The sequence below is a fragment of the Alexandromys fortis genome, unplaced genomic scaffold (genome assembly GCF_014885135.2).
Source record: "Alexandromys fortis isolate MF-2015 unplaced genomic scaffold, M_Fortis_MF-2015_v1.1 scaffold_16, whole genome shotgun sequence".
NCBI lineage: Eukaryota > Metazoa > Chordata > Mammalia > Rodentia > Cricetidae > Alexandromys > Alexandromys fortis.
The window spans coordinates 2,425,116-2,452,269 of NW_026067893.1; the positions used below are offsets into that span (position 1 = coordinate 2,425,116).

Here is a 27,154-nt window from a genome sequence, read left to right on the forward strand (position 1 = left end):
TGCACTATATATGTTTCTGGTGCCTTTCATGGTAAAAGTGGGGCACTGAATCTTCTGGAACTGGAGTTATAGATGATTGTGAGCCACCATGTAGGTATTAAGAACTAAACTAAGTATTTTGCAAGAGCAAGAAGTGCTCTTAACATTGAGATATCACTCCAGCCCCTCATCCTAGCCTAATTCAATCTAACTTTATTAAGCAGGGCTTTTCTAGTTAATAGCAATTTTTCTACTGTGACTTCATGGCATACCAGCACCTCCTTATTCCATGCCACTTCTCAAAACTGCTGACTTTAACATTTCCTGGAATTATCTCTGTCCTGCTTGGAGGATTTACACCAGATAAGTACCAGTTAAGAATCCTCCTTGAATACAGGTTAAAAATCTACTCCCGATTTCAGTATGAATTTCACCTCTTCACGGACCTGTCCTCTAAGTTCTTGCCAACGTGGCCTCCATGAGTGCTGACCTTGACATCTTCAATTCAACCAACCACTGCGTTATATAAGTCCTTCCACCCAGTGCAACTAAAACTGCATCCTGACTGAGAACTGAGCAAGAATGGGGTGGTGCTAACGTGTTCTCTTCTCTGTTGGACCACAACCATGTATTTCTTGTTCTGAATATCTAAAATCATGTTTTCACATTATTTTACCAGTCATCCAGTTTTTTATAATGGCAGGAGGGAAATTCTATAAAATTGTTCTTTTGTGATCATGAGTGGAAGCTCACACAGCATTCCAATCACCTTTCCACCAACCTCTCTTCTATGTTGCACTGCAAGCTCCTGAAAACATGACCTGGGCCTCAGCCATCTTTAAACTTCAGTTCTTATTTCTGGCATAGTATATGCAAAGCATATAACAGATCCATAAGAAAGCGTATGGAACTTAATTTAATGGATCACATAGTTGCTTTAACTATGTGTTTCTAGCCAGAATAGATGGCTCAGAGAATAAGAACACTTGCTCTTGCAGAGAACTCAGGTTTGGTACCTAGCATCCACATGGCAGCTCATGACCATCTATAACTCCATCTATAACTCACTTCTCACTCTTCTGGCTCCTGAATGCGTGTGGTGCAGAGACACTCTGGCATAAACACAAAATAAAAGAACTATATTTTTAAAATATTTATTTCTGTTCATTTATTAAGCAAAATTTCTGTGAAAAGAAAATCAACCTCACAGCTATTCTTCTGTTCCTTTCATAAATGAAAAAACGGAAGATGCTAATGGTTACAAGATAACTCTAGGACATCACACGACTCTTAAGAAGATGTCACAGCATCTTAGCATTATCAGACAAAACAGTTTTGCTACACCTACACAAGAATAATGGAGAAATTTTGGATTTAAATATTCCTGAGACACAGGATGTATTGTTTTCAGTCCTTAATCTCTAGGCTACATAATTTAAACAATTACCTATTTTATTTGCCAGTAAAAATTGGTTGTGAGGAAATATACACAAGGCACACAGAAAGAAAGTTCTGGTACAATGCAGGGGCCTTAGAAGCCTAAAACCCAGTCTCTCCTTGATTGGGATTTTATTATTATTATTATTATTTATTATTTATTATTATTATTATTATTATTATTATTATTATTATTATTATTTTGTTTTGCTTTTCATAACAGGGTTTCTCTGTAAAAGTTCTGGCTATCCTGGAAATCATTTTGTAGGCTGGCCTCAAACTCAGAGAAATCTGCCTGACTCTACCTCCCGAGTGTTAGGACTAAAAGCATATGCTACCATCACCCAGTGATTGATAGGGGTTTTAAGGGTCCTTGGAGGATCTTCCTCACCCCTCCTTCTAGGGTTGGTTAGTTTGAAAACAGACAGGTGGCTGGTGGGTCCACAACTTTGGGGTAAGTGTGTCCTCCTAGTTTGCCTCCCAGCAAAGACACAGAACTGAAAAAATTAAACTCTGGGCTTTAGGGTAAAGGTCCTCTTCATTCTTCTACTGCCTCATTTTTATTTTGTATTTTAATTTACAGATTTATTGAGGTATAACTTCCTCAGCCTAAAAGTCCCAGGGTGCAATCAACAACTATGTTGATTTTGTTTTTCTGTGATTTTGTTGCTGCTGTTGGATTTTGAAACAGGGTCTCACTATGTAGCACTGGCTACCCTGACACTTGCTGTGTAGACCAGGCTGGTCTCAAACTCACAAACTTCTGGCTACTTCCATCTATTTAGTACACAAATTAAAAGAGTATGCCACTAGGTTTTATGGCTGTAAATATTAAACCAAACTAAGATAAGCAAAATTCATTCCCATCTTTTAACAAGAGTGCTTTCCCATGTCTACTGAAAATCATTAATAGACTAATAATAAATGAATAATTAGACAAAGTCCAAATGAAATACATATCTTTTTTCTTACCTAGGAAGAACTGGTTCACCAATTGAGAGAAATGAACACAAGAAATACTTTGAAAAAATGTTACAATCATCAAATGATTAATCATCAACCCATAAATTCTGTTTAAAATAGACTTTCATATATATATATATATACATATATATATATATAAAACTGATTATTCCACATTCCTAATTCCTCAGGCCCCAAATGCTGGCTTTGACACCTCATCCCTAGCACATGGATCTTTACAACGACCGAGAATAAACACTGTGGTTGCTCTGCTGTGACAATCTTGTCCAAATGTAACATCTCTTGCCTAGATCCCTCCTGCTTTTTCCTGCTCACTCTCCTGCCGTGGGATGATAATGTTCTTGTACCCTGTAAAGATTACCACTCATATTGGTGTCTGACTGGCTAGTAGTCAGGCAGGAAGTATAGGTGAGGTCACCAGACTAGGAGAATTCTGGGAAAAGGAAAGGAGAGACACAGTTGCCAGCCAGACGCAAAGGAAGCAAGAATGCCTCACTGAGAAAAGGGACCAAGCCACATGACTAAACATAGAAAAGAATTATGGGTTAATTTAATTATAAGAGCCAGTTAATAATAAGTCTGAGCTAATAGACCAAACAGTTTATAATTTATATAATCATCTGTGTGTTTATTTGGTAATGAACGGCTACAGGACCAGGTGGAACAGTAACTTCCATCTACACTCTACATCCCTGTTCAGGCTTTTACTTCTCTTAAGAGTGCTCTCCTATTAGCTCAGGTCAACTGTTTCAGTGGATGAACCCTTCATGGTCTTGACCTCTTTCCTCATATTCTCATCACTTCCACTCTTCAGCTGGACTTTGGGAGCTCAGTCCAGTGTTCTGATGTGGGTCTCTGCCTCTGTTTCCATCAGTTGCTGGATGAAGTTTCTATGGTGATATTTAAGATCCAACTCCAGCCAGACTTGGAAGGAACAAGCATAGAACCAAACTAGTCCCTCTGAATGTGGTTGACAGTTATACAGCTGGGGCAGACTGAGGAGCCACTGACAGTGGCACCAAAATCTATCCCTACTGATGTACTGGCTTTTTGGGATCCTATTCTCTTTGAATGTATACCTTGCTCAGGCTAGATATAGTAGGGAGGGCGTGGGACCTTCCACAAAGCAATGTGCCTTAACTTCTCTAAGGATTGGGTGGGGGTGGCGTGGGAGGGTGCGTGGAAAGAATAGAAGGAGAGGGAAGTGAGAACTTGGATTGGTAATTTAAAAAAATCTAATAAAAAAAATGCCGGATGGTGGTGGCGCACGCCTTTAATCCCAGCACTCGGGAGGCAGAGGCAGGAGGATCTCTGTGAGTTCGAGGCCAGCCTGGTCTACAAGAGCTAGTGCCAGGACAGGCTCCAAAGCTACAGAGAAACCCTGTCTCGAAAAAAAACTAAAAAAAAATAAACTAATTAAAAAGATCGCTCTCAATAGTTATATTTGTCTGTCTGTCCATCAGTCCACCAGTCTATCTACCTACCTACCATATGTGTATGTGTGTGTACCACGTGTAAACATGCATGCCCTCAGAGGCCGAGGGTGATGGGCCATTAGAACTGGAATTACAAGTGGTTATGTTCTGTCAAGTTCTGAACAGATTCAAGTGAGATGTTTCTAGGATCTGTGTGCAGTAGTGGAAGTAGGGGAAGAAACTGTTTGACTCTGAGCAGACAGCGCAGACACCCAGGCAGTTTCCACTTCCATTTGTCTTTGGGCTTGTCAGGGTTTGCTCTTCCATTCCTGCTTTTAATTTGTGCCACCACATTTGTTCCCCTGACACTTGCCACCCCCCACTCTTCTATCCACCCTTGGTTGCCTCCACGTTTATCTTCCTTTATCCTCTAACAGTGATGAGCCAGACAAGGGCACTGAGTTTCAAAAAATCCCCCATTTTTACTATTATTATTATATCCTTCCACTCAAGTGTCTCCTTTCTCTGTCAGACATTTTCTTTGGTTTATTTTTATTTGTGAGTATGCATGTATATATGTGTGTGCACATGGATGTATGCCTGTCGAGGCCAGCAAACAACCAGAGAAAGTACTGTCCACAATTTTTGGTGAAATCAGTATAGTATTCACAGACACAAACATATATTAATCTCACTTATAAAGACTCATTTTTTCCCTTTTTTCCCCAGATTTTATTTTGTTAATTTGACAAAAGCAATAAAGTTTAATTGTAGAGACTTTATCAGTGGGGTAGAATTTTGATAGACCAGTTTCTTTGGAAGTTCCAGGACAGCTAGGAATGTTATCACAGAGAAACCCTGTCTCGAAAAATATAAAGAAAAAAAACATACATGGAGAAAACAAAATGTTATATGACAAAGTCAAATTTAAACAGCATCTATCCTCAAGTCCAATCTTACAGAAGGTGCTAGAAGGAAAATGCTAACCTAAGGAGACTACACTCATGAAAACACAGCAAATAATCTCAACAAATTATCAAAATCAAAAGAAGGGAAACACACACACAATCACCACCACCAACAAAATAACAGGAATTAACAATCATTGGTCCTTAATCTCTGTCAATATCAATAGATTCAATTCACCAATAAGAAGATATAGCTAACAGAATGGATGTGAAAACAGGATCCATCCTTTTGCTGCATACAAGAAACATATCTTGACATCAAAGACAAACAGTATCTCTGAGTAAAGGGTTATACAAATATTTTTCAAGCAAATGGACCCAAAATCAAGCTAGTATAGTAATTCTAATATCTAACAAAATAGACTTCTGATCAAAACTAATCAAAAGACATGGGGAAGGAATATTACTGAATTCATTTTATGAGGCCACAGTAACCCTGATACCCAAACCACACAAAGACTCAAAGAAAAAGAATTATAGACCAATCTCACTGATGAACATTGATGCAAAAATACTCAATAAAATACTAGCACAAAAAAAATCATAAACAAGTAGGATTCATTCCAGAGATGCAGGAATAGCTCAACATATGAAAATCTGTCAATGTAATTCACCATATAAACAACTGAAAGAAAAAAAAAACAAGATAATCTCATTAGATGCCAAAAAAGCCTTTGATAAAATCCAACACCCCTTCATGATAAAAGTATTGGAGAGATTAGGGATACAGGGAACATATCTAAACATAATAAAGGTAGTTTAAAACAAGTCAATAGCCAACATCAAATTAAACAGAGAGAAACTCAAAGCAGTTCCACTAAAATAAGGAACAAGACAAGGCTGTCCACACTCTCCATATCTATTCAATACAGTACTTGAAGTTCTAACTACAGCAATAAGACAACTCAATGAGATCAAGGGGATACAAATTAGAAAGGAAGAATTCAAATTTTCACGATTTGCAAATATGTGATAGTATACATAAGTGACCTTAAAAGTTCTATCAGGGAACTCCTACAGTAGCTGATAAACACATTTCTCAAAATGGTTGGATACAAGATTAACTAAAATATCAGTAGCCTTACTATGTGCAAATAACAAACTGGCTGAGAAAGAAATCATGGAAATAACACCCTTCACAATAGCCACAAATAATATAAAGTATCTTGGAGAAAGCAAAAGAAAGCAAGAGAAAGACCTATATGAGAAGGACTTCAAGTCTTTGAAGAAAGAAATTGTAGAAAATATCAGATGGAAAGATCCCCCATGCTCATGGATCTGTAGAATTAACATAGTAAAAATGGCCACCTTACCAAAAGCAATCTACATATTCAATACAATCTACATTAAAATATCAACACAATTCTTTATAGACCTTAAAAGAATAATACTCAACTTCAATTACAGAAACAACAACAACAACAAAAACCCAGAATAACTAAAACATTTTCTACAATATAAGAACTTCTGAAGGAATTACCATCCCTGATTTCAAGCTCTACTATAGAGTTAGAGTAATAAAAACAGCTTGGTATTGGCATAAAAAACTGACGCATGGATCAACAGAATTAAAATGAAGACAGACATAAATCCACACAACTGTGGACAACAAATAAGCAAAAATTATACAACGGAAAAAAGAAAGCAACTTCAACAAACTAACTGGACGTCTGCATGTGAAGAATGCAAATAGATCCATACCTATCACCTTGCACAAACTTCAAGTCCAAGTGATCAAAGACCTCAACATAAAGACAGATTCACTGAACCTGATAGAAGAGAAAATGAAAAATAGCCTTTAATCCATTGGCACAGGAGAAACTTCCTGAACAGAACACCAATAGTACTGACACTAAAACTGACAATTAAAAAATTAAATGGGACCTCATGAAACTGAAAAGCTTCTATAAAACAAAGCACACCATCAATAGGAAAAAATGGCAACCAATAAAATGAGTAAAGATCTTCTCTAACCCCACATCTGACAGATGGCTGATTTCCAAAATAAATAAAGAACTCAAAAAACTAGACATTACAAAACAAACAATACAATTAAAAACGGGGTACAGATCTAAACAGTGAATTCTCAAGAGAAGAATCTCAAATGGCAAGGAAACACTTAAAGTTCAACATCCTTAGCCATCAGGGAAATGCTGAGATTCCATCTTATACCTATCAGAATGGCTAATATCAACAACACAAGTGACAATTCATGCTGGCAAGGATGTACAGTAAGTGGTACACTCCTACATTGCTGGTGGGAATTTAAACTTGTACAGCCACTTTGGAAATCAATATGGTGGTTTCTCAGAAAATTAGGAATCAATCCACCTCAAGACCCAGCTATATCACTCTTGGGCATATACCCAAAGGATGCACACTCATGCCATAAGAATATCTGCTCATCTATGTTCAAAGTAACTTTATTTGTAACAGCCAGAATCTGGAAACAACCTAGATGTCCCTCAAATGAATAATGGATAGAGAAAATGTGGTACATTTACAAAATTGTATTACTCAGTTGCTAAAAACAATGACATCATGAAATTTGCAGGCAAATGCATGGAACTAGAAAAAAATTATCCTGAGTGAGGTAATCCAGATCCAGAAAGACAAACATGGTATGTACGCACAATAAAAGTAGATATTCACTGTAAAGTAAAGGATAACCATGCTGCAATTCACAGACCCAGAGAGGTTAGGTAACAAGGAGTCACACTTGGATCTCTTTGGTAAGGGGAAGTAGATTTCTTTGGTGGTCTGGGAAAGGTGGGGATGGGAACATAAAAGATCATGTGTGGAGTGGGGAGTGAGAGTACTTTGTTAAGAGAAGACTAGAAAGGGGGCCTTTTGGTTTGAGGTAGAAACTTAGAACTAGAGAAACTCCCAGGAACCTACAAGGATGAGCTCAACTAAGACTCCCAGCAATATAGTGTATGTAGCCTGCGTTGGCCATCACCTGTGACCAGGCAATGTATACAGTGGTTCTGCTTTTGTTTCCCATCTGTCCAGACCCAAGAATTCACATCAGAAACTGTATTAATTTAGAACAGTTTGACCAATGACTCAGGCATATTCCTAGATAGTTCCTGCATCTTAAATTAACTCATTTCTATTAATCTATGTATTGCCACAAGGCTGTGTCTTACCGGTCATGTTCTGGCACCTTTCTCCTTCAGCAGCCCCATGGCATCTCCTCAACTCTACCTACTTTCTCTACATATCTCTGTTATGATTTTCCACCTTGTTTTATGTTGCTAATCCATTGGCCAAAACAGCTTTACTCATCAACTAATAAAAACAGAACATATAAAGAAGGACATCCCACATCAAGGCAAGATTTTCCATGGAGGGGTGGGATACCAACCCAGCCACATAACCTTCAACCTACACTGTCCTGCCTATGGGACATGCTGGGGTAAGAGTGGCAGAGACTGTGGTAATGACCAACTAATGAATAATCCAGCTTGAGACCCAAGCCATGAGAGTGAGCCCAACCCTGACACTGTCTGGAGCACCCAGAGGCAGGATGGCTCAGAGACCAAGCATGAATGACACAAAAAAAAGTCAATGTAATGATGCCTCATGATACTCTGCTATACTCATAGATTGGTGCCTAGCCTAATTGTCATCAGAGAGGCTTTATCTAGCCACTGATGGAAAGAGATGCAGACACTCACAACCAAACATTAGGTGGAGCTCAGGGAATCCTGCAGTAGGGGGGAAAGAATTGTAGGAGACAGAGGGGTCAAGGACATCATAAGATAAGAAAATCTACAAAAATCAACTAACAAGGGACCATAGGGGCTCACAGAGACTGAACTGACAATCAGGGAGCCTGTAGGGGACTGACCTAGGTTCTCTGCATATATTTAACAGTTGTGTGGCTTGATCTTATGAAACTCCTAACAGTGGGAACAGAGACTACCTCTGACGTTTTTTGTCTGAGACAGGATTTCTCTGTAGCTTTTGGTGCCTGTCCTGGAACTAGTTCTTGTAGACCAGGCTGGCCTCAAACTCACAGAGATCCGCCTGCCTCTGCCTCCAGAGTGCTGGGATTAAAGGTGTGCATCACCACTGCCCAGATACCTTGACTCTTTTGCTGGCTTCTGGAACCCTATTTCTCATACTAGGTTCCCCTGACCAGCCTTAATAGGAAGTGTTTAGCTTAGCCTAACTGCAATTTGATATGCCATGTTTTGTTGATATCCATGGGAGACCTGCCCTTTTCTGAGTAGAAAGGGAGAAGGAGTGGATGAAGGAAGCTGCAGAGGGGATGTGTGGGGAGAAACTGGGAGTAGAGTAGGAAGGGAAAACTGTGATCAGGTTATATAAATGAATGAAAGAATTCAGAGAGGAAATACATAGTCATTAAAGAAAGGGAAGGTGAACGAAAGCAGGGGCATGGAAGCAAAGGGAGAGCACACATTGTCTTTGTGGCATCATAATCAGTAACAAAGCCCTAAAAGAGAGAAGGGGCATCATCTAATACTGTTTCCAGTATTTATTAGCATTCTAAAAGCACCCACAAATAAAACTACATTTTAAAGACAGAATGAATATTGGAAAACCAAGACAGTTATCATTAGGTGATGCAGACACGGTTCACTAGAAACAGCAAAATCAAGTTTGTGTTAGGAAATCTGAATGTAGAAGGTTCTTTACCTGTAGACAAACCATAATCATGAGAATACCCAATGGGGAAACCCCACTTAAAATACAGTGATACTTAGAGAAAGAGTAACAATGAAAGTCAAGATAACTGAAATGATTTTTACATTCTTGCACACACACACACATGTGCACACATGCAGGTACACGCACAAATCATGCACTTGGTTGTCAGAAGACAACTTGTAGGAGTTGGTTCTTTACTTCTACTACGTAGGTCCTACAGATCAAAGTCAGGACCTCAGATCTGGCAATAAGTACCTTGAGCTGCTGAGCCATGTGCTGCCCCATGTTTAGTTTTCTGACAGGAAGACAAGAGATTGGAAAGATAGAAGTTCTTCCTAAATTCATTAATAAACTTAATGCATCTCAAATTAAAATACAAGATAACATTTGAACTCTACAAAACTTAACTTTTACCTAAGAAAACATATACATAATAATCAGCATGAACAGAAAGAAGAGAGGATTTTCCACTAGCTATCAAATCCTTTATCTCTCCTGCATGTATTAGCCTTTTGGGATCCTATTCTCTTTGGATGGATACCTTGTTCAGCCTACAAGTAGTAGGGCGGGCCTTGGACTTTCCACAAAGCAAAGTGCCTTACCCTCTCTTAGTATTGGGGGGGGGGAATGTATGGAGGTAATGTGAGGAGGGGAGGGAGTGGGAATTTGGATTGGTATTTTTTTAAAACATCTAATAAAAAAGAAACTAAAATAAACAGAAAACAAAATAGGAAAAAAGACCTACACAAACATATATGTAAAATTAAAATATAACAAATGCAGACATTGAAAATGTCTGGAAACAGATGCACCATGTAACAAATAGCATTACACAGATAACCAGCCATTTGGAAAAGCTAAAGTTGAATTCCTAACTTCTTGCAGCAAAATAAATCCTAGATAGATGAGAACTACAAATAGTAAAAGTGAAGCAGGAAGGCCAGCAGGAAGTCATGGCAGGGAAAGGCTCCTGACTTTGATCTGGGGAGAACACAGTGCACAAAAACCAGTTCCTGCACATTGTCCTTTGACCTCCCTACATGCCCTGCTCTACACATGCCCATTTGCATACACACTTCACATACAGACATTAAGTAAAGTGTAACTATAACTTTTAAAATGAAAAATGAACAGGAAAAGAGCACAAGCGATTATGAAGAGCTAGTTCATATTCTGTGTCAGAGAAAATTTAAGTTGACTATAGAGGAGCAAAGACATATAGAAAAGGCAGTTTCTACTACCCCTCCCCATTATATTGTAGACATTGAGAGCAGAAGCAAGAGTATCAGGTACCATAGAGGCACCCCTATCATGTCTGTATTTCTGAGAGAAGACACAATGTAAAGGATTCTGATAGGATTTGTGGTATCAGAAACATTTTTTCGTTTTCAATTTTAAAGAGAGTACCACACAACTCCATAAATTTGACGGTCATTAACCCTGTGAAGACCATCCCCAGAAATAAGAACACACATTTCCATCAACACCAGAGATCCCTTGTGACTCCTGTTATCCATTTCCTCTAGGTTCACGGTGAGGAGTATATACAGCTCAGGTTTCCTGAGATCCCTCCATCGTTGTCTACTGAAGTTTCACCATTTCATTATTGTTGACTATTCTGTTACACAGATACATCACCTCCTAGTTGATATTTAAATCATGTGCAGTCTTCAGCTAGGAGTTAAACTTCCAAAACATGTGTTTCAGACAGAGTTAATTTTTCTGAAGCATCTAGTTGTGGTGAATTGTATGATAAATGTATATTTAACTTTTCAGAAATTGCCAAGCAATTCTTTAAAGCAATTTTAACATTTATTTTCTATTTTATTATAACCACACGGGTTTCAAATGTTCTTCATTTTTGTCAACTGACTTGGTCAATCTGTTAATTTTGACTAAATGAATGCACAATGACAGCTTACTATATTGTAGTTTGTATCTTCCTCATGACTAAAAATATTGAGTACCTTTCCTATGTATCCACTGGCCATCAGTACTATACTGTAAAGTTCAATTCTTCCCTTGCTATCCACTAGTCTTGTCGTCATTCCACTTTGAAGTTGTAAGAGTTCATTATTTTCTGAGTAACAACCCATGTACATACATCACAAATGTTCTCTCCAACCCCATAGTCTGTCTTCACTTTCCTAAAGTTTCTAACCAGGGGGTACCCAGCATCTCTGTTGCTGTACTTCAGAAGTACAGTGGGGCAATGGCATCCATGACTTTTCTCTTTCTGATCTCATCACAACGCACTGACCATTTGAGAAATTATTATTTGTAAATAATTATTATTTGCTTTACTGTGAGGCTTTCAGATTAAGAGGAAGTATACTCAAGGTGAGTGGCAATCAAGGAGCCTCAACTAATTGTGCTTGATTCAAAGTAAGAGAAACCAAACTTCATGAAGCCTGGGACAGGTGTGTTTTCGACATTCCCTGTTTCTATGTGTATTAAAGTCCTGTTATTTTCCTAAACAGCCCTTCACTCCCCACTGACAACTGCTTTAATTCATTATCTTACCACAGACTCCAACAACATGCATACAGATATTCCTGGGATGACCCTCTGTACCCTTACTTCCTACTTCATCCAGGGTTGATGAGAAAATGTGATTCACAGCAGCAGTTCTAACTCATCACATGGCATGTACACTTATTTCTTACACCTTTAAATTATATACCCTGGGACCTAGAGACATTCCCTCAGACAGATGATCAAATATTCAGTTCACAATGGACTCCTGAGGATTTGAAATATATATTGACATGGCCGTATACATTCACTAATTAAATGAGTTAACTATGCAATGATGGAATTTACCTTAATACAGAGCTTACCTTCTGAAAAACACATTCATGCAAAATGACTCATTGTAAATGGACATGGTGGTGCACACTTGTAAAGCTCAGCACTTGGAGAACTGAGACAGGATCACACCGAGTCTGAGGTCAGCCTGGGCTACACATTAAGTTCTAAGCCAGTTTGTGCTGTATTGTGAGACCTTGTCTCACACACAGACCAGGGAACAAGCAAACAACACCGCACATTCATTAACAACAGACTAGGGAGGTGCCTGTATCCATACCTCCTCTCAAAACATTTGCCTGCTTTTCCAAGTCAGCAATTTCCATCTTGATATTTTCTTTCATCAAGATATCTTTTTTCTTAGTTATTTCATACTCATCATTGAAGTCTGTAATTTCCTTAATAAATTTTTCCTCTTCCTCTGCTGCTTTTTTCTTTGTGGCCTCCTGAAAAGCAGAAATAAGTTACCAAATGTACACACTGGTTGCACTATCCTTCAGTGATTTAAAATACAACAATTTAGAGTTATTAGCCAAAGTATCATCATCAGCTCTGTTTTCTGCATCACCAAAAACAGGCTGTGATGACTAAGAACACGTGTTTAAAGACGGGGGTTGTCATACAATATCTTCCATGTGGAAGTTTTATTCTTACAGATTTGGGAGAACTAGTGAAGTAGAAATGCTGACATTTATCATTATGCTTGTGTCTGTGAATTTACTTTACAATCATACATGCTACTTTGTCAATATAATGTTCAATCAGGTTGAGGAGTAATAGTGAAATGTGAAAATTACAACCTTTACTCAAATGAACAGTGCTGCTTTATAGGAAAACAAAAAACTGATTATCTGAAGGCAAATTATGCAATAATCTCAAAGTTAGTTCAAAATAAGCTTTTATGTTGTAAATCAAACATCCACAGGGCATAAAATATGAATTTAATGCTTTGGACAGTGCAAAAATCTAATTTCCTAACAGCATTAGAAACATTAGTCTTTTGTATTTTTATTTTTTGGCTGAAGCACCAGCTGTGTGGAATAACTTTTAGAAGCTGGTCATGTCATGAACTGTATTTTTGTTCTTACATATATCTTATGTAAGTTTCCACTTATCTATTCATTGTGTGTACATATGTATGCGTATGAGTATGGACATGCATATTCTGTGGCACACATGTGGAGGGCAGAGCACAACTTGCAGGGGTCAGGTTTCTCCTTCTACCATGCTGGTTACAGGGATTAAAGGGTCATCAGACTTGGTGGAAAGCCCCTTTACCCAGTGAGCCCTCTTGCTGGCCCAATTATATTTCTCTGAAAGGTCATCTTATGACTACACACATCTCCAAACTGGCCTATACTCATAACTACTGCTCAACATGTTGGCTTTGACATAAGATAAAAAGATAAACTATTTTTCACCCACACCCATAAATATGCCTTAAAGTATAAACCTCTCTGTTTTTCAAGATCATTAAAACTGGGCCTCAACACCAGAGTAATTCAGAGCGGTGGTATTCTTTCTTTTAGGCTCATTACAACTCTAAATAATTCCTGAATTATATCTTTGCCAGCACAACTCTTTCAAACTGTGCTACTCTCCAAGTCAATTTCAAACAGCTCTTGATATTTTTATTTGAACAGTACTGTCAGCTGATATGCATACAGATAATTTTCTCAAAGGAAAGATGTACATACTTAGATGCCTTTGACACAGTTATTGACTTCGATGTTTCTAGATGGCTAGAGACTTACGAAGGCTTGGAGCAGCGTATCCCTTTGGTTTATAATTTCACTGTGCTGTCTCTCTAACGCATTTTCATGGGTTTTCAAAAGCTCTAAGAGGAATGATTTTTCAGAAAATTGCTGAACCTTCAAAAGGAAAATACAAAAATCAGAATAAAGCAAATGAATACAAATTTTAGGGGCTCAGTTAACTGAACAGGTCTGCAAATGTAACATTTTCTGTAATATCTTTAAGAAGGAAAATTAAATTTCCATTCAAAGCCTTCCTGTACGCACTGTTAAAGGTGACTCATAGCAGCAAGTTTACAGTGTCCTTCCCCAGCAGGACCGCGGGCTCCTTGTGGGCACGGCTCGGCTCGTTTATTTTTCCTCACTATATTCAGCAGAACTCACAGATGAGTACTGAGACCGTCTGACCGTACACATTGGAATCCACTTCTGGACAGCTAGCTCCAAGGAACAGGCTTGTCAGCCTAGCCTTTAATGGCTGAGCTATCTACCCAGCCCTGTCTCATGACTTATAATGAATCAATCACTTACTATGATCACTAAAAGATGGGATAAAATCTAGAGCTCAAACCCAGTCTTGTGACTATAGCTATATGAAATAAGACATAAGTTTGGTTAAATATTCCAAATGTATTTAGAGAATTCAGTCTTCTAATTTTACTTATTTACTCTGTGGGGAGTCTAATTTTCAGAGACTGCAGCAGGTGGATAGCAGTGTTTGCACTGGCAGGTTCTGAGGCCAACAGAGTGAGATCGATCCCAGCCTCCTCTAGGCATTCAGCCAAAAGATTCTCTCTCTCTCTCTCTCTCTCTCTCTCTCTCTCTCTCTCTCTCTCTCTCTCTCTCCTTCCCTTCTTCCCTCCCCCTCTCTCTCTATATATATGTGTGTGTATGTGTATATACACATACATATATATTCTCTCTGTTTTTTGTTTTTTCGAGACAACGTTTCTCTGCAAACAGCCCTGGCTTTTCTGGAACTCATTTTGTACACCAAGCTAGCACAGAAATCTTCCTGCCTCTGCCTACCAAGGTCTGGGATTAAAGGCATGCGCCACCACTGCTTGGCCAAGAGATTTCTTACAAACAGGATCAGAGACCAACACTTCCCCCTTCTTCCCCACAAGAACTCACTTTTGGATTTTCATGCCCCATTTTATTTCAAAGATTAAATGATTTCATAAGCACTGATATTAGGTAGAAACTATTGTTTAATTTGCACTTTTAAAACACCACCTTCTGAGACATGAATTGAATATAAGAATGACAATCAGAGACACAGATGCTGAAACAATTTTTCTACAGTGTTTGGTACCGGCCCTCATGAGAATGTATAACCTCCAGTTTAGGGCTGTTCACATCTCTACAGAGAAAAGAAAAACGATACAAATTCAACTGAAATTGCAGAAAGCAAGATTTATATTAGTTATAAGAACTTCCTCAAGGTGAGAGACAGGTTGTGAAATCTCTGTCCCAGAAGATATTGAATAGTAAAGAGCCTGGAACAGTCTCTTCCAGAGGCAAAGGGTTGGCTTCAAAGACATTTTGAAATATTATAGCCACTAAGTCCTAGGAATACTGGCATTTTGAAAAAATAGCTGCAGTGAAATAGAAATGATCTTCCATTTATATAAGACCATAGCACAGCTGCCCCAACCTACAGTCCTAGGTGCAGTTTTCATCATCCATATTTTAAGAAAGATGGAGACATAATTTGCATGACTGGAGGTATGGAGGTCACAATGAGAAGGTGTCTTGTGTCTGCAATGCAGAACAGAAAATGTGTTTCCCAGACTTCAGGATCACATACAGTCAACAGGGAAGACAAGGGGAGGACCATGACGTCTCCATTTGTTTAGTGTAAGGACAGGACACTTCAGGGCTACTTCATGACAGTAAAATAAGGTCAACAAGTTTAAGATTTCTAAAGGATATATAATTAATTAGGGGCAAGTGTGGGGCTAAAATTCAGGTCTTCCTATATCCTTTGTGCTAAATCAGGACATTAAAATGGAAATGCTAAAGCTATTTCAAAGTAATTCTGATAATAAGAAATGACATCAGCAACCCAGCAGTAAAAGTTAATGTATGGAAGTTCTGGAGACAACTAGGAAAATCATCAAATACTAAGTTCCCCTGTGTCCAGGACACAGAACCTCACTGTGAATATTAGCCAGAGAAACACAGAAATGCTTCAGACACACTATGACACTATAGTATCCCATACAGAGATCATGTTTGAACACTGTACAATTTAGTTACCAAAATAAATAAAAATTGCGACCAGGCAGTGGTGGTGCACACCTTTAATCCCAGCACCCGGGAGGAGAGACAGACAGATCTCTGTGAGTTCAAGTCCAACCTGGTCTACAAGAACTAGTTCCAGGACAAGCTCCAAAGCTATAGAGAAACCCTGTCTCAAAAAAAAAAAAGACTAAATAAATAAATAAAAATTGCAAGTGAATCTCATGTTTTCACTAAGTACTCCAGAATGGTACACATGCAGTCTGCAGGTCATGGGCTGGTAAGCTCTGCTTTAATGTACCAAGGCACTTGAAATAGTATGTCCTTTAGAATGGAGATTCTTGGCTTCTAATTTTGCTGCTGACATGATACTCATGGAACCCACAGAGTAGGAGAGCATCAACTACACCAAGTTGTCCTCTGCTCTCCACAACCATCACCATGAGCTTTGTTTTCAGAGGGAATAGCTCTCATGGCCTCTCCCCAGGAAGCAGAGAATAATTCTTCCTGCTCTTTCCATTATCCAAATTACTTTCTTAAGCTTCCTTCCAAGACTGTGTGCTTAAACGCCAGGCCACTGATGGGACAATTTTAGTGGCTCTTCTAATATAACCCTGACTACACTGGGCATCAAAATCAGAGGCCACTCACAGAATCACTAACTGCTGTAAATTTTTAAAATGCCAGGGGAAAGAGAGACAGAGACAGAAAGAGAGATGAGGAGGTGAGCAAGGCCCACCTTTTTAAGGGAAAGTAGTGAATGTACACAGGAGGTGCTCTTAGTGGCTGCAGCTGAGGACGTGTCCTCTTAAGGCCCCAAGGGCAAGCAAGTAACAGATGCCTGGATGCTAAAATTTCTCCTTTTGTTTTTTTTTTTTTTTAAGAAGTTGAGGAGTTAGAAATTGTACCAGGTGAGGTGGGGATGAGGATGCCATGCTTTATGCTGACCTAGTGGTGTCGCAATCTTTGGGGGAACCTGAGAAAGTTGGGATGCTGGCCAAGTCCTGTGGTCTCTGGCTGTTTCACTTCACTGTCCAGGCTCTGTGGAACTGTCAGGCAGTACCTGGATCTGGCAAAATGCTGTTCAAGGTGGATCCAAGTTGACTCCCTAGGGCTTAAAGCTCCTGATCCTTTCCCATCACCACAGCATCCCCTGGACATGTTTGTTAATCTTGTGCCTCCAGATCTGCCAACAGATGGTAGTCCCACAACACAATCGGTGGTTAGGAATGGTCAGTGGATCCAAAACAACATCCTAATGGGACCAAGGAGGTATAAACAATGACACAGTCCCCATGAGTGAGGCAGAGAAGAGACGGCACAGGCTATTCAGTGATTCAAACACAGAGCAGGGGCCAAGGGATCTGAGCACAAGAGAGACACAGTCACCTGGTACCAGGACTTCAAGAAAAGACAGAAGGCAAAGAGAGGACTGGGCTGAAGAAATGAAGCCTCACATCCAGGGCAATGGTCTGAGGCAGGTAACCCTACCAGAAACCCAGTTGCCAATACAGAATAAAAGGCAAAGTCGCTAGTGAACGAGAAGGCAGATTTGCTGCAGGTGGAAGAGGGCTCTGCTGAGGGTGGAGCAGGTGGATAGAGGCCCGGCATGAAGTGATTACCTTTCAGTGGGCTCTGCCTCTAAGCAAACATGCCACCGGCAACAGAGTTAGTGTAAGAGGTTTACTGGGGGAGGAGAAAGTGGGAGAGTGAAAGGGGGACACCTCATCCCATCTATCAAGATCTCTGGCAGAATGCTGCAAAGGCTCCATAAAACATCAGGATATAAAGTGCCAGGAAGCAGATTTTTGGTAGGCTTATTCCCCACGAGTGAGGCAGAACAAGATCCAATGGCTTTTATCACGCAGGGATAGAATGAGAAAGACACAAGCAGCTTGATGATTTGTCAATCAAGTCAAGCCCGAAGGACTTGAGGGTCCGAGAAATAAGACAGGCAGGGGCCTCCCGCGAGTCATCCGGCAAAGGGCAGGGGCCAAGTTCTCTGATCCCAAGAGAGCCATGGTTGCCTGGTCATGAGGCTTAATGAGGCCAAAAGGTAAGACACCATGCTGGAGAGACTAGTCTTCACTCGTGGGAAATAGCCAAAGGTGGGGAAGGCAGAGGGGCTCACCAACCATGCCAGTGTTGAATGGAGGGACCCAGTAATCCAGAGAAACGAAGCTGTCATATGTGGACCAGGTTTCTGTGTTGCAATGCACCTCAGATGGCTGGTGGGAAGGAGGAAGTGCCAGGAGAGCCTTTCCTGGTCAGGGAACCAATGTTGTAATTTAAAAAAAAAACAGGAGCAAGAAAGAGACAGAGAGAGAAAGATGGGAGATGAGAAAGGCCCAAAGTGGCAATGTGCACAGGAGGTGCGTACGTAGAGACTGCTCATTTGTTTCCCGGCACCCAGGCCCAAAATAATCACACAGAAACTATATTAATTAAAATACTGCTCAGCCTATCAGCTCAGGCTTCTTATTAACTAACTCTTACATCTTAAAGTACCCCATTCCTATTATTTTATATTTTACCACAAGGCTCATGGTTTACAGGTAAGGTTTTTAGGGCAGGCATCTTTCTCTTTTAGCAGCTACATGGTGTCTCTCTGATTCTGCTTTCTTTTCCCCTTTATCTCTGCTTGGAATTCCCTCCTTGCTCTATTCTGTGCTGCCATAGGCCCAAGCAGTTTCTTTATTAACCAATGATAACAAAACATATTCAAAGCACACAGAGGGGATTCCCACATCAGAGGTACACTTAGTGGCAGCAGCTAAATCCTTAGGTTTAGGATTTAGGTAGGCTGTCAGAATCCCTAAGGGCAGGCCAGTACAGATGCCTGAATACTAACACTAACTGCCTGGAGACTCCTTAGCTCTGCTTTACTACAAGGTAACAGCCGGGGAGGGATCTGATGGGAAGACACCTTAAAATACAAATTGTGCTAAGAAATATTCCCAAACATAGCAAGTCTGAACTGAGGCACCAACATTCCCATGACAGCTTGAGTCATTTAAAGTAAACAAAAGTTATAAAACTAAAGAAATGATTAACTCTGTCTCCTAAATTGCCCATGCTCTCAAGACTGCTTGCAAATATAATGAAAGGAGTTAGAAGTTCCTAATGCCAAGAATACCAGTTTCTCTTTCTCATCTCTATCTATCTTCTGATTGAAAATGAAAATATCTACATAAAGCCTTAATGGCGCATTCTAGACTCAAACGGCCAAGCTGTGTCATAAAATGTGCTGTTTTCGAGATGCTGAACTTGGGGCCGTACCATCACCCTTGTTAGTTCTGTTTCTTCCTCCCCTTCTATTCCCCTGGGCACTGAGGGGCTTGTCTAATGACTGGGTCTGCTCGACAACGTGCCATCCGCGGCTCGTCACTGTCCTTGCTGCCTGCATACTCAGAAACTGAAGTGACAAGAGCATTTTAGATTACCATTTGATTCAGGTAATGAGAGGCACTCCTCCCGCACCTGGCACTGCTTGAAGCAGCTCAGCCTCCAACAAGCCGCACTGTGCTTGCTCCAAAAGCAAAAGGAGGCAACTTTTCATAAGAGACACAAGGAAGACACGCAGATCTCACATCCCTAAAATCACACAAGGTCAGAGGGAAAGCCTACGGTTATGACAGCCTCGACAGGAAACATTTCAAAGGCCAGAGTGTATCAATGAGCAGACTGTAGCAGACATTAAGGCTTTAGCTTTTCTCTTTCTTTTTTTTTCCTTTGAAACAGGTTTCACTATGTATCCTTGACTGGCCAGGATCTCCCTATGTACAGCAGGCTGGTACAGAAAAAGACATTGTTCAGATGCAAATACATGAATAAATATTAACTTGTAAAGATCCCCAGACTCTGCCTCCCTAGCACTGAGATTCAAGGCATTCGCCATCCCGCCTTTTCACAAAGCAGGTACTTGTGCATTTCCGAACCACAGTGTCCCAGCAGGACACAACAGCTCTAACTTAGCAAGCAAAGAAGGATCAGCATAGAAACCCTTGTCTGCTCTGCACATCACACCCATCAGTCTCCAACCTCCCACAATCTCTCTCTCGTTCTCCCTTCTCTGACCTATTGTTTTTCCTGGCTATTCCTTAAGCGTGCCAGAACCACTTCCTCTACAGCTTTTGCACAGAATCGCCATTCACTCATCCTGGAAGTCTCTTCTCCAAGACCCTTCAGAGTACCAGAAAAAGGCATTGTTCAGATGCAAATACATGAATAAATATTAAAATAAGTATTATCAAAGATTCTAACAACATAAAAATTACAAACTCTAATGAGAAAACTATACCATAAGCCAAGATTTAAATGGTAAAGGGTAATAGGTTTAGCATAAAAATGGAATCTATAAGAAATTAAAAAGTTAATAACATTCAAATTAAAACTTCAAAGGAGGCAATATTCTTATGTTATAACAACTTATTAATTTCAGGTATATAAATGATGATGTTTTGGCAATTTTCACTGGAATAATTCTGGGAGAATGTCTTAAAAGCTTTAAAAATATGTTTTGTTGATATATCAATTTGTGCTATGTTCTCCTAAAAAAAAAAGCAGAATTTACTAATACGGCAGTAAATACTATCAGTAGGAAATGAGCTAACTAAAATACAGTACAATATTTATTGGAATACTATGCAGCTACAAAAATTGCTTATGACCCTAAGTATAATAAATAGAAAATTATTTGAGGAAAATAGGCAGGTATTAAGTAATGTAAAAAAAATGTATATAAAACCAAAAAAAAAAAACCTGCCGGGCAGTGGTGGCGCATGCCTTTAATCCCAGCACTTGGGAGGCAGAGGCAGGCAGATCTCTGTGAGTTCGAGACCAGCCTGGTCTACAAGAGCTAGTTCCAGGACAGGCTCCAAAACCACAGAGAAACCCTGTCTCGGAAAACNAAAAAAAAAAAAAAAAAAAAAAAAAAAAAAAAAGTGTATAAATCCAGGGGGCTGAAGAGATGTTTCAGAAGCTTAAAGTTGTTAGAGGAGGGTGCCACTTGTTGGTTCCTAGCCACTTAGCCCCAAAATAACCACTCAGAAAACAATATTATTTGCAATACTGTTTGGCCAATAGCTTAAGCGTATTTCTGGCTAAACTCGTATCCTAAACTAACCCATCTCTATTATTCTGTTTATCGCCTCGTGGCTATGGTTTACGAGCTAAAGTTCCCAGTGTCTGTCTCCAGAGAATACATAGCTTCTCCCTGACTCCGTCCTTTTTTCTCCCAGCATTCAGCCTAGCTTGTTCTGCCTACCTAAGTTTTGCCTTGCTATAGCTCCAAAACAGTTTCTTTATTCATTAATGGTAATCACAGCACACAGAGAGGACTCCCACATCATAAAGTAAATACTTGCAGTAGACCTGATTTCAGTTCCTAGAACCCACATTCCTCTTGCCTATTTCCAAGTTTTTGATAATTCTCATGACAAGCATAAGGCTTTCTTTGAAGAATTATAGGAAAAACTAATTCTGTTTCATGAGAAGCTCAGAAGTCTTGAGTTTACAGTTAGCATTAGAGAACTGAAGTCATTATTAAGAAAGGTATCACAGGCTGAAGAGACCGCTGCATTCCCAGCACAGAGGTCAGGCTGCTCACCTCCACTTATAACTGCAGCTCCACTCTGGGTGCCTTCTTCTGGTCTCCACAGCAATACACACATGCATGCATACACAGACAGACAGACAAATGATGGTATCGTAATTTATTTACCAATCACAGTGTGACTTAGAAGTTGTACAGTGAATGTTTTATGAATGACTGGAGATTCTCAGGAGATGTGAAAATCATAATTTTTCTAAACTCATAGATAATAAGTAAATCTGAAAGGGTCTTCTTCAGTGCTGTAGCTCATGGGGCTGCAAACTCAAATTGAGTCTAACATTTTCTCAAATTGAAGCAAAACTTTAAAGTATTTTCCTCCTAGTTCAAGGAGATCATTTTTTTCTGTTCAAACCATGTCTGATGCTTGATATATAATTTATTTAGATACTTCTTTTGAAAATAGGAGTGGTAGCAGAATCCTGGATTTTACAATTAGGAACAGCTGAGTGGATTTTCTACTCTATGGATACAAGCTACTAAGCATTCCACGTGGATGGTTACAATCTACTGCATCAGAAGAGCTAATGTGCATGTTGTTATAGTCTGATCTAAACTGTTATTCTAAATATTCTTTGGATTTTTCCAAGTCATGAAGACAGCACTAAAAAGAAGTCCAATAAATGCTATATATGATATTTTCTTTAATTTGAAGGCAATACTTTTAGTTCTGTGACCATAAAAAAGGAGATATGGCATTATAGAGGCCAGGCCTACTCACAGAAGAACCAGTCACAAGCATTTATCAGGTACTGTGTGTGTGTGTGTGTGTGTGTGTGTGTGTGTGTGTGTGTGTCAGGAGCCCATGCCAAAAATGAGTATTCCAAATAGTTAACTAGCACCTAAAGGGTCTTCAGTCAGTGTCATTTAGGAATCAAAAATGAAATCCACAATAAAGCACCACACTACGCATGCAGGAATACAGTTTTTTTGAAAACCCAGTGAAGTAGAAAGTAGCAAGTGTTGACAAGGACAGAGACATGGAGCCCTCACACACACTGGTATAAATGCAGAAGTGTGTAGTTGATGTGAAAACCATCTCACATTTCCTAAAGGAAAAATATATCAAATAGAAAACAGTCCAAAGGTCCCATATGACCTACCAATTCCACTCCTAGATGGAGTACTCAAAAAGATTTGAAAATATGTTTACTCAAATACTTGTGAACAAATATTCATGGCAATGCTATTCAAAACAACTAAATAATCTGAATGGTCACTGATAAACACACAAAATAGTGTGTGGACATAAGGAACATTATTCACCCACAAAAGGGAAATGAATACCATTTATCATGCTACAGCATGGATGAGTCTAGAAATACTGTAAAAGACACAGGTAAGTCACAAAATGTTACTACTGTGCATCTTCACCTGTACAGCATGTCCACAGGCAACAGAGGTGGATGGCTCAGGACGTGGGGCTGGTGACCCTTGGGAGTTTAGGGACTATGCGGTGAGACACAGGTGAGTCACAAAATGTGCACCTACATCTGAACACCACGTCCACAGGCAACAGAAGTTCATGGCCTAGGATGCATGGCTGGTGAGCCTTGGGAGCTTAGGGACTATGCAGTGGCTGCTAACAGACGCAGTGCTTCTTTCTGGGGAGATGAAAATGTTCTACAATCAATGACCACAGCACAACCTTGTGAAAAGATTATAAATCACTGCTTCTAACTTTAAGGGATGTATTTTTTTTTTGTAAAGTGACCTAGCAGCTGTGTTCTCACCCTTGTCTTAAGAAAAAAGGTCATCACAAAAGCTTCAGTGCCCTGTACACCCTTCCCTGATTGCAGCTATCTGCCACCCCTAACAGGGCAATCACCGTCTTGATGTGCTATTTATCATCCCATGAGTGTCATTATACATTAACTATATTTACATACCCTGACAGGACAGACTTGTGCTCTGTGTATTTGGTGCTCTTGCACTTGCATAGCTTCTGTGGGTTGCTTTTTAGCATCTTATGTTTTGAAGATGAATTCTTTTCAAGTTATTGTTTTTTATTGATTTTATTGACCTATATATTTCTTCTCTGCTCCCCTCCCTCTCTTTCCCCTGCCCTTCTGTCTCCCATGATTCCCATGCTCTCAATTTACTCAGGAGATCTTGTCTTTTGCAAAGTCCTATGTAGTTTAGATCTATGTAAGTCTCTCTTAGGGTCCTCATTGTTGTCTAGGTTCTCTGGGATTGTAAATTGTACACTGGTTTTTCTTTGCCTTATGTCTAAAAGTCACTTATGAGTGAGCACATATGGTATTTGTCTTTCTAGGTCTGGGTTACCTCACTCAATATGATGTTTTCTACATCCATCCATTTGCCTGCAAATTTCAAGATGTCATTGTTTTTTCTACTATGTAGTAATCCATTGTATAAATGTACCACATTTTCCTTATCCACTCTTCGGTTGAGGTGCATTAAGGTTGTTTGCAGGTTCTGGCTATGACAAACAATGTTGCTATGAACATATCTGAGCACATGTCCTTGTGGTACAATTGAACATCCTTTGGGTATATACCCAAAAGTGGTATTGCTGGATCTTGAGGAAGGTTGTTTCCTAATTTTCTGAGAAATCGCCATACTGACATCCAAAGAGGCTGTATGGGTTTACACTCCCAACAGAAATGTTAACTAACACCTGACACCTGGGATTGAGAAGCTATATTCTTTGTAATAGGAACCTAGTTTGTCTTTGGCCCCATTTTGGGGCTTTCTCCAGGCATCCCAAACTACCACTAATCTTTATTCAAAAGAAAAAAAAGTCCACTTTATATCCTGAAAGGCTTTAAAGGTATTCACGTAGAGTGATTCATCCTTAGCTAAGAGACAATGTGGGGCAAGCGGCTGAGACAGTGGATCGATCTGCAGGAGGGCCTGATTGCTGGTTTCCGACTGCCTGGCCGCTTAGCCCCAAAACAATCACACAGTAACTGTATTAATTAAAACACTGCTTGGCCCCTTAGCCCTAGCGTCTTATTGGCTAACTCTTACATTAATTTACCCATTTCTATGAATCTGTTTATCACCGTGTGGCAGTGGCTTACCAGCAAAGATTCTAACTACTGTCTGTCTCAGGCGGAGGATCCATGGCAGAGATAAGCCAATCTGTAATGGGAAGGCCACTTATTTGTCCCAGGTGTCCAGAACCAAAATAATCACATAGGAAAGTATTAATTAAATCTCTGCTTGGCCCATTAGCTCTAACTTCTTATTGGCTCTTACATATTAGTTTAACCCATTTCTATTAATCTGTATATCACCACGAGGCTCTGGCCTACCAACAAAGTCTCAGCACATCTATCTCCGGTGGTGGATCCATAGCATCTCGCTGACTCAGCCCTTCTTCCTCCCAGCATTCAGTTCTGTCTTCCCTGCCTACCTATGTTCTGCCCTATCAACTGGCCAAGACAGTTTCTTTATTCAGAAAATGAAAGCAACACATGGAAAGAAGAACCTCCTACACCATGGATTATCAAGGGCTCAAGGACAGCCTAGGATAGATGCAGATTTAAAGGCCAACCCCAGGTATAGATTGAGATCCTACCTATTAAACCAAACAAAATCCCAGACTCCCCTGCCAATGCTGAATACTAAGTTCTGACCCTTGCGCTGCAGGTTGAAATGTTTGAGGACTTTCCTCCTAAAACCCTCAAACACTGGGCTGCACAGCAGAGCAGCAACTACTGGTCTCCATCCTTCTCCCTCCAAGCTTCAGGAACACTGTCGAGGACGAGAACAGTGCTCCGGAAGGATGCATGGAACAGAGCAGGACGGTGACAACACACACAGAACAAGAACAAGCTAATAACTGAGCTTTAATAAACGGTCTGTACCCTTCCGGACCTCTAGCACATGTGGAAACAACAACTATTGTTCAGTGAGCCCACAAAGGCAAGGTTTTTGCTATTGGTGGCCTGATACAAGGACATCTGAGAACGTCATGAATCTCCAGTTACATGAGCCAGCAACACCCTATTATTTTTTCAGCAGAATCTCTGTTGTGCAATGAGCTAACAAGAGTCTTCTTTCATCCATGTCTTTAAGTAAATTTTATCAATTAAAAAAGTATAAGCAGTATTTTCTTTAATACACAATTTTTAAAAGAAAACAAATCACCTCAACTAAAACCTTCTGTTTTAATATTATAAATTTATATTAACTTATCATGTATAATATGTAATTATTTATGGTTTTTTTCCTTGATTTAATAATTCAGAACCAAAAGATGCCTTCGCAAGTTCTGAGAGAGTGACTGACCTTACCAATTAGATGGCCGAGTGTCTACATTTACATATAAAATATAACTGGAGCCTTTTTATTACTTCATTCTAATATATTCTCTTTAGAATTCATAAAACATTATTTTATTGTTCTTAAGGTGTTTCTGCATACCTACAAGTAACATTCAGACCAATCAGGTTACTTTTAGGAATACATATGTGCCTACATATACATACAGGCATGCAATAAAAGAGTAGGCCATGATTTTGAAGGAGAGTAGAGAGGCTTATGGGATGGTTAGGAGGGAGAAAGGAGAGGTGAGAATGTTTATATTATAATCACAAAATTAAAAAAGAAAAATATATTTATCCAGCAAAATATGGCAAATGTGATAATTAGTCTAATCCTTTCCTCCATTTACCCATCTCACAGGAGTATGGAGAAGTATTGGGTTTTATATGTTTATAAAAACTACCCACACTATAATTACCTGCCATTTTTTACACATAAGAAACTCAATGGGTTGCTTCTAAGAAATTATGCTAGTTCTCTAAGCCTTAATTTTAGTTCCTCTGACACACACTACAAACCCTTCCACTGACCAGTGGAACTTTAGGCAGACCAGTGAACGTTAAGGAAACCACAGCGTTCTCCCAGCTTCTGCTTCCACATACTAAGCATAACTGGGCATACTGTAGCTGCCCAACTCACTCATACAACCTGAGACTTTTAAAAGACTCATCCAGCCCTGAAAGGCAAATGCTATCATTCAAGTTCTAATTACATGCTACCTAGGTTCCATAGATTAGGGGAAAAAAGAATACTATACTTATGAATATATTTTTGACCACATGCAATTTCCTAAATAAATGACCAAATAGTTTCTGAATATACAAATATACAAGAGCTAAAATATTGCTCTAGTGAAGTCATGTTCTAGCTTCTCTTCATGCTGTTTCTGTTTGATAAATGGGTCAATAAGCACCAAGTCAAATATTCAAGTAAATGTATTTTCATTGTTATTGGCAGACATATAATTAACTCTGATTAAAA

General features: G+C 39.5%; 1 protein-coding gene across 1 annotated transcript in view; it reads right to left on the reverse strand.

The window, feature by feature from the left end:
• The window catches only part of Ccdc172 (coiled-coil domain containing 172), a 57,967-nt gene that overhangs the window by 27,825 nt on the left and 2,988 nt on the right, over positions 1-27,154 (reverse strand). The window contains exons 3-4 of the mRNA XM_050144480.1: positions 14,023-14,139; positions 12,549-12,714 (exon numbers count right to left, since the gene is read on the reverse strand). Of these exons, the coding sequence (XP_050000437.1) occupies positions 12,549-12,714; positions 14,023-14,139 (283 nt within the window). The remainder of the gene's footprint in view (positions 1-12,548; positions 12,715-14,022; positions 14,140-27,154) is intronic.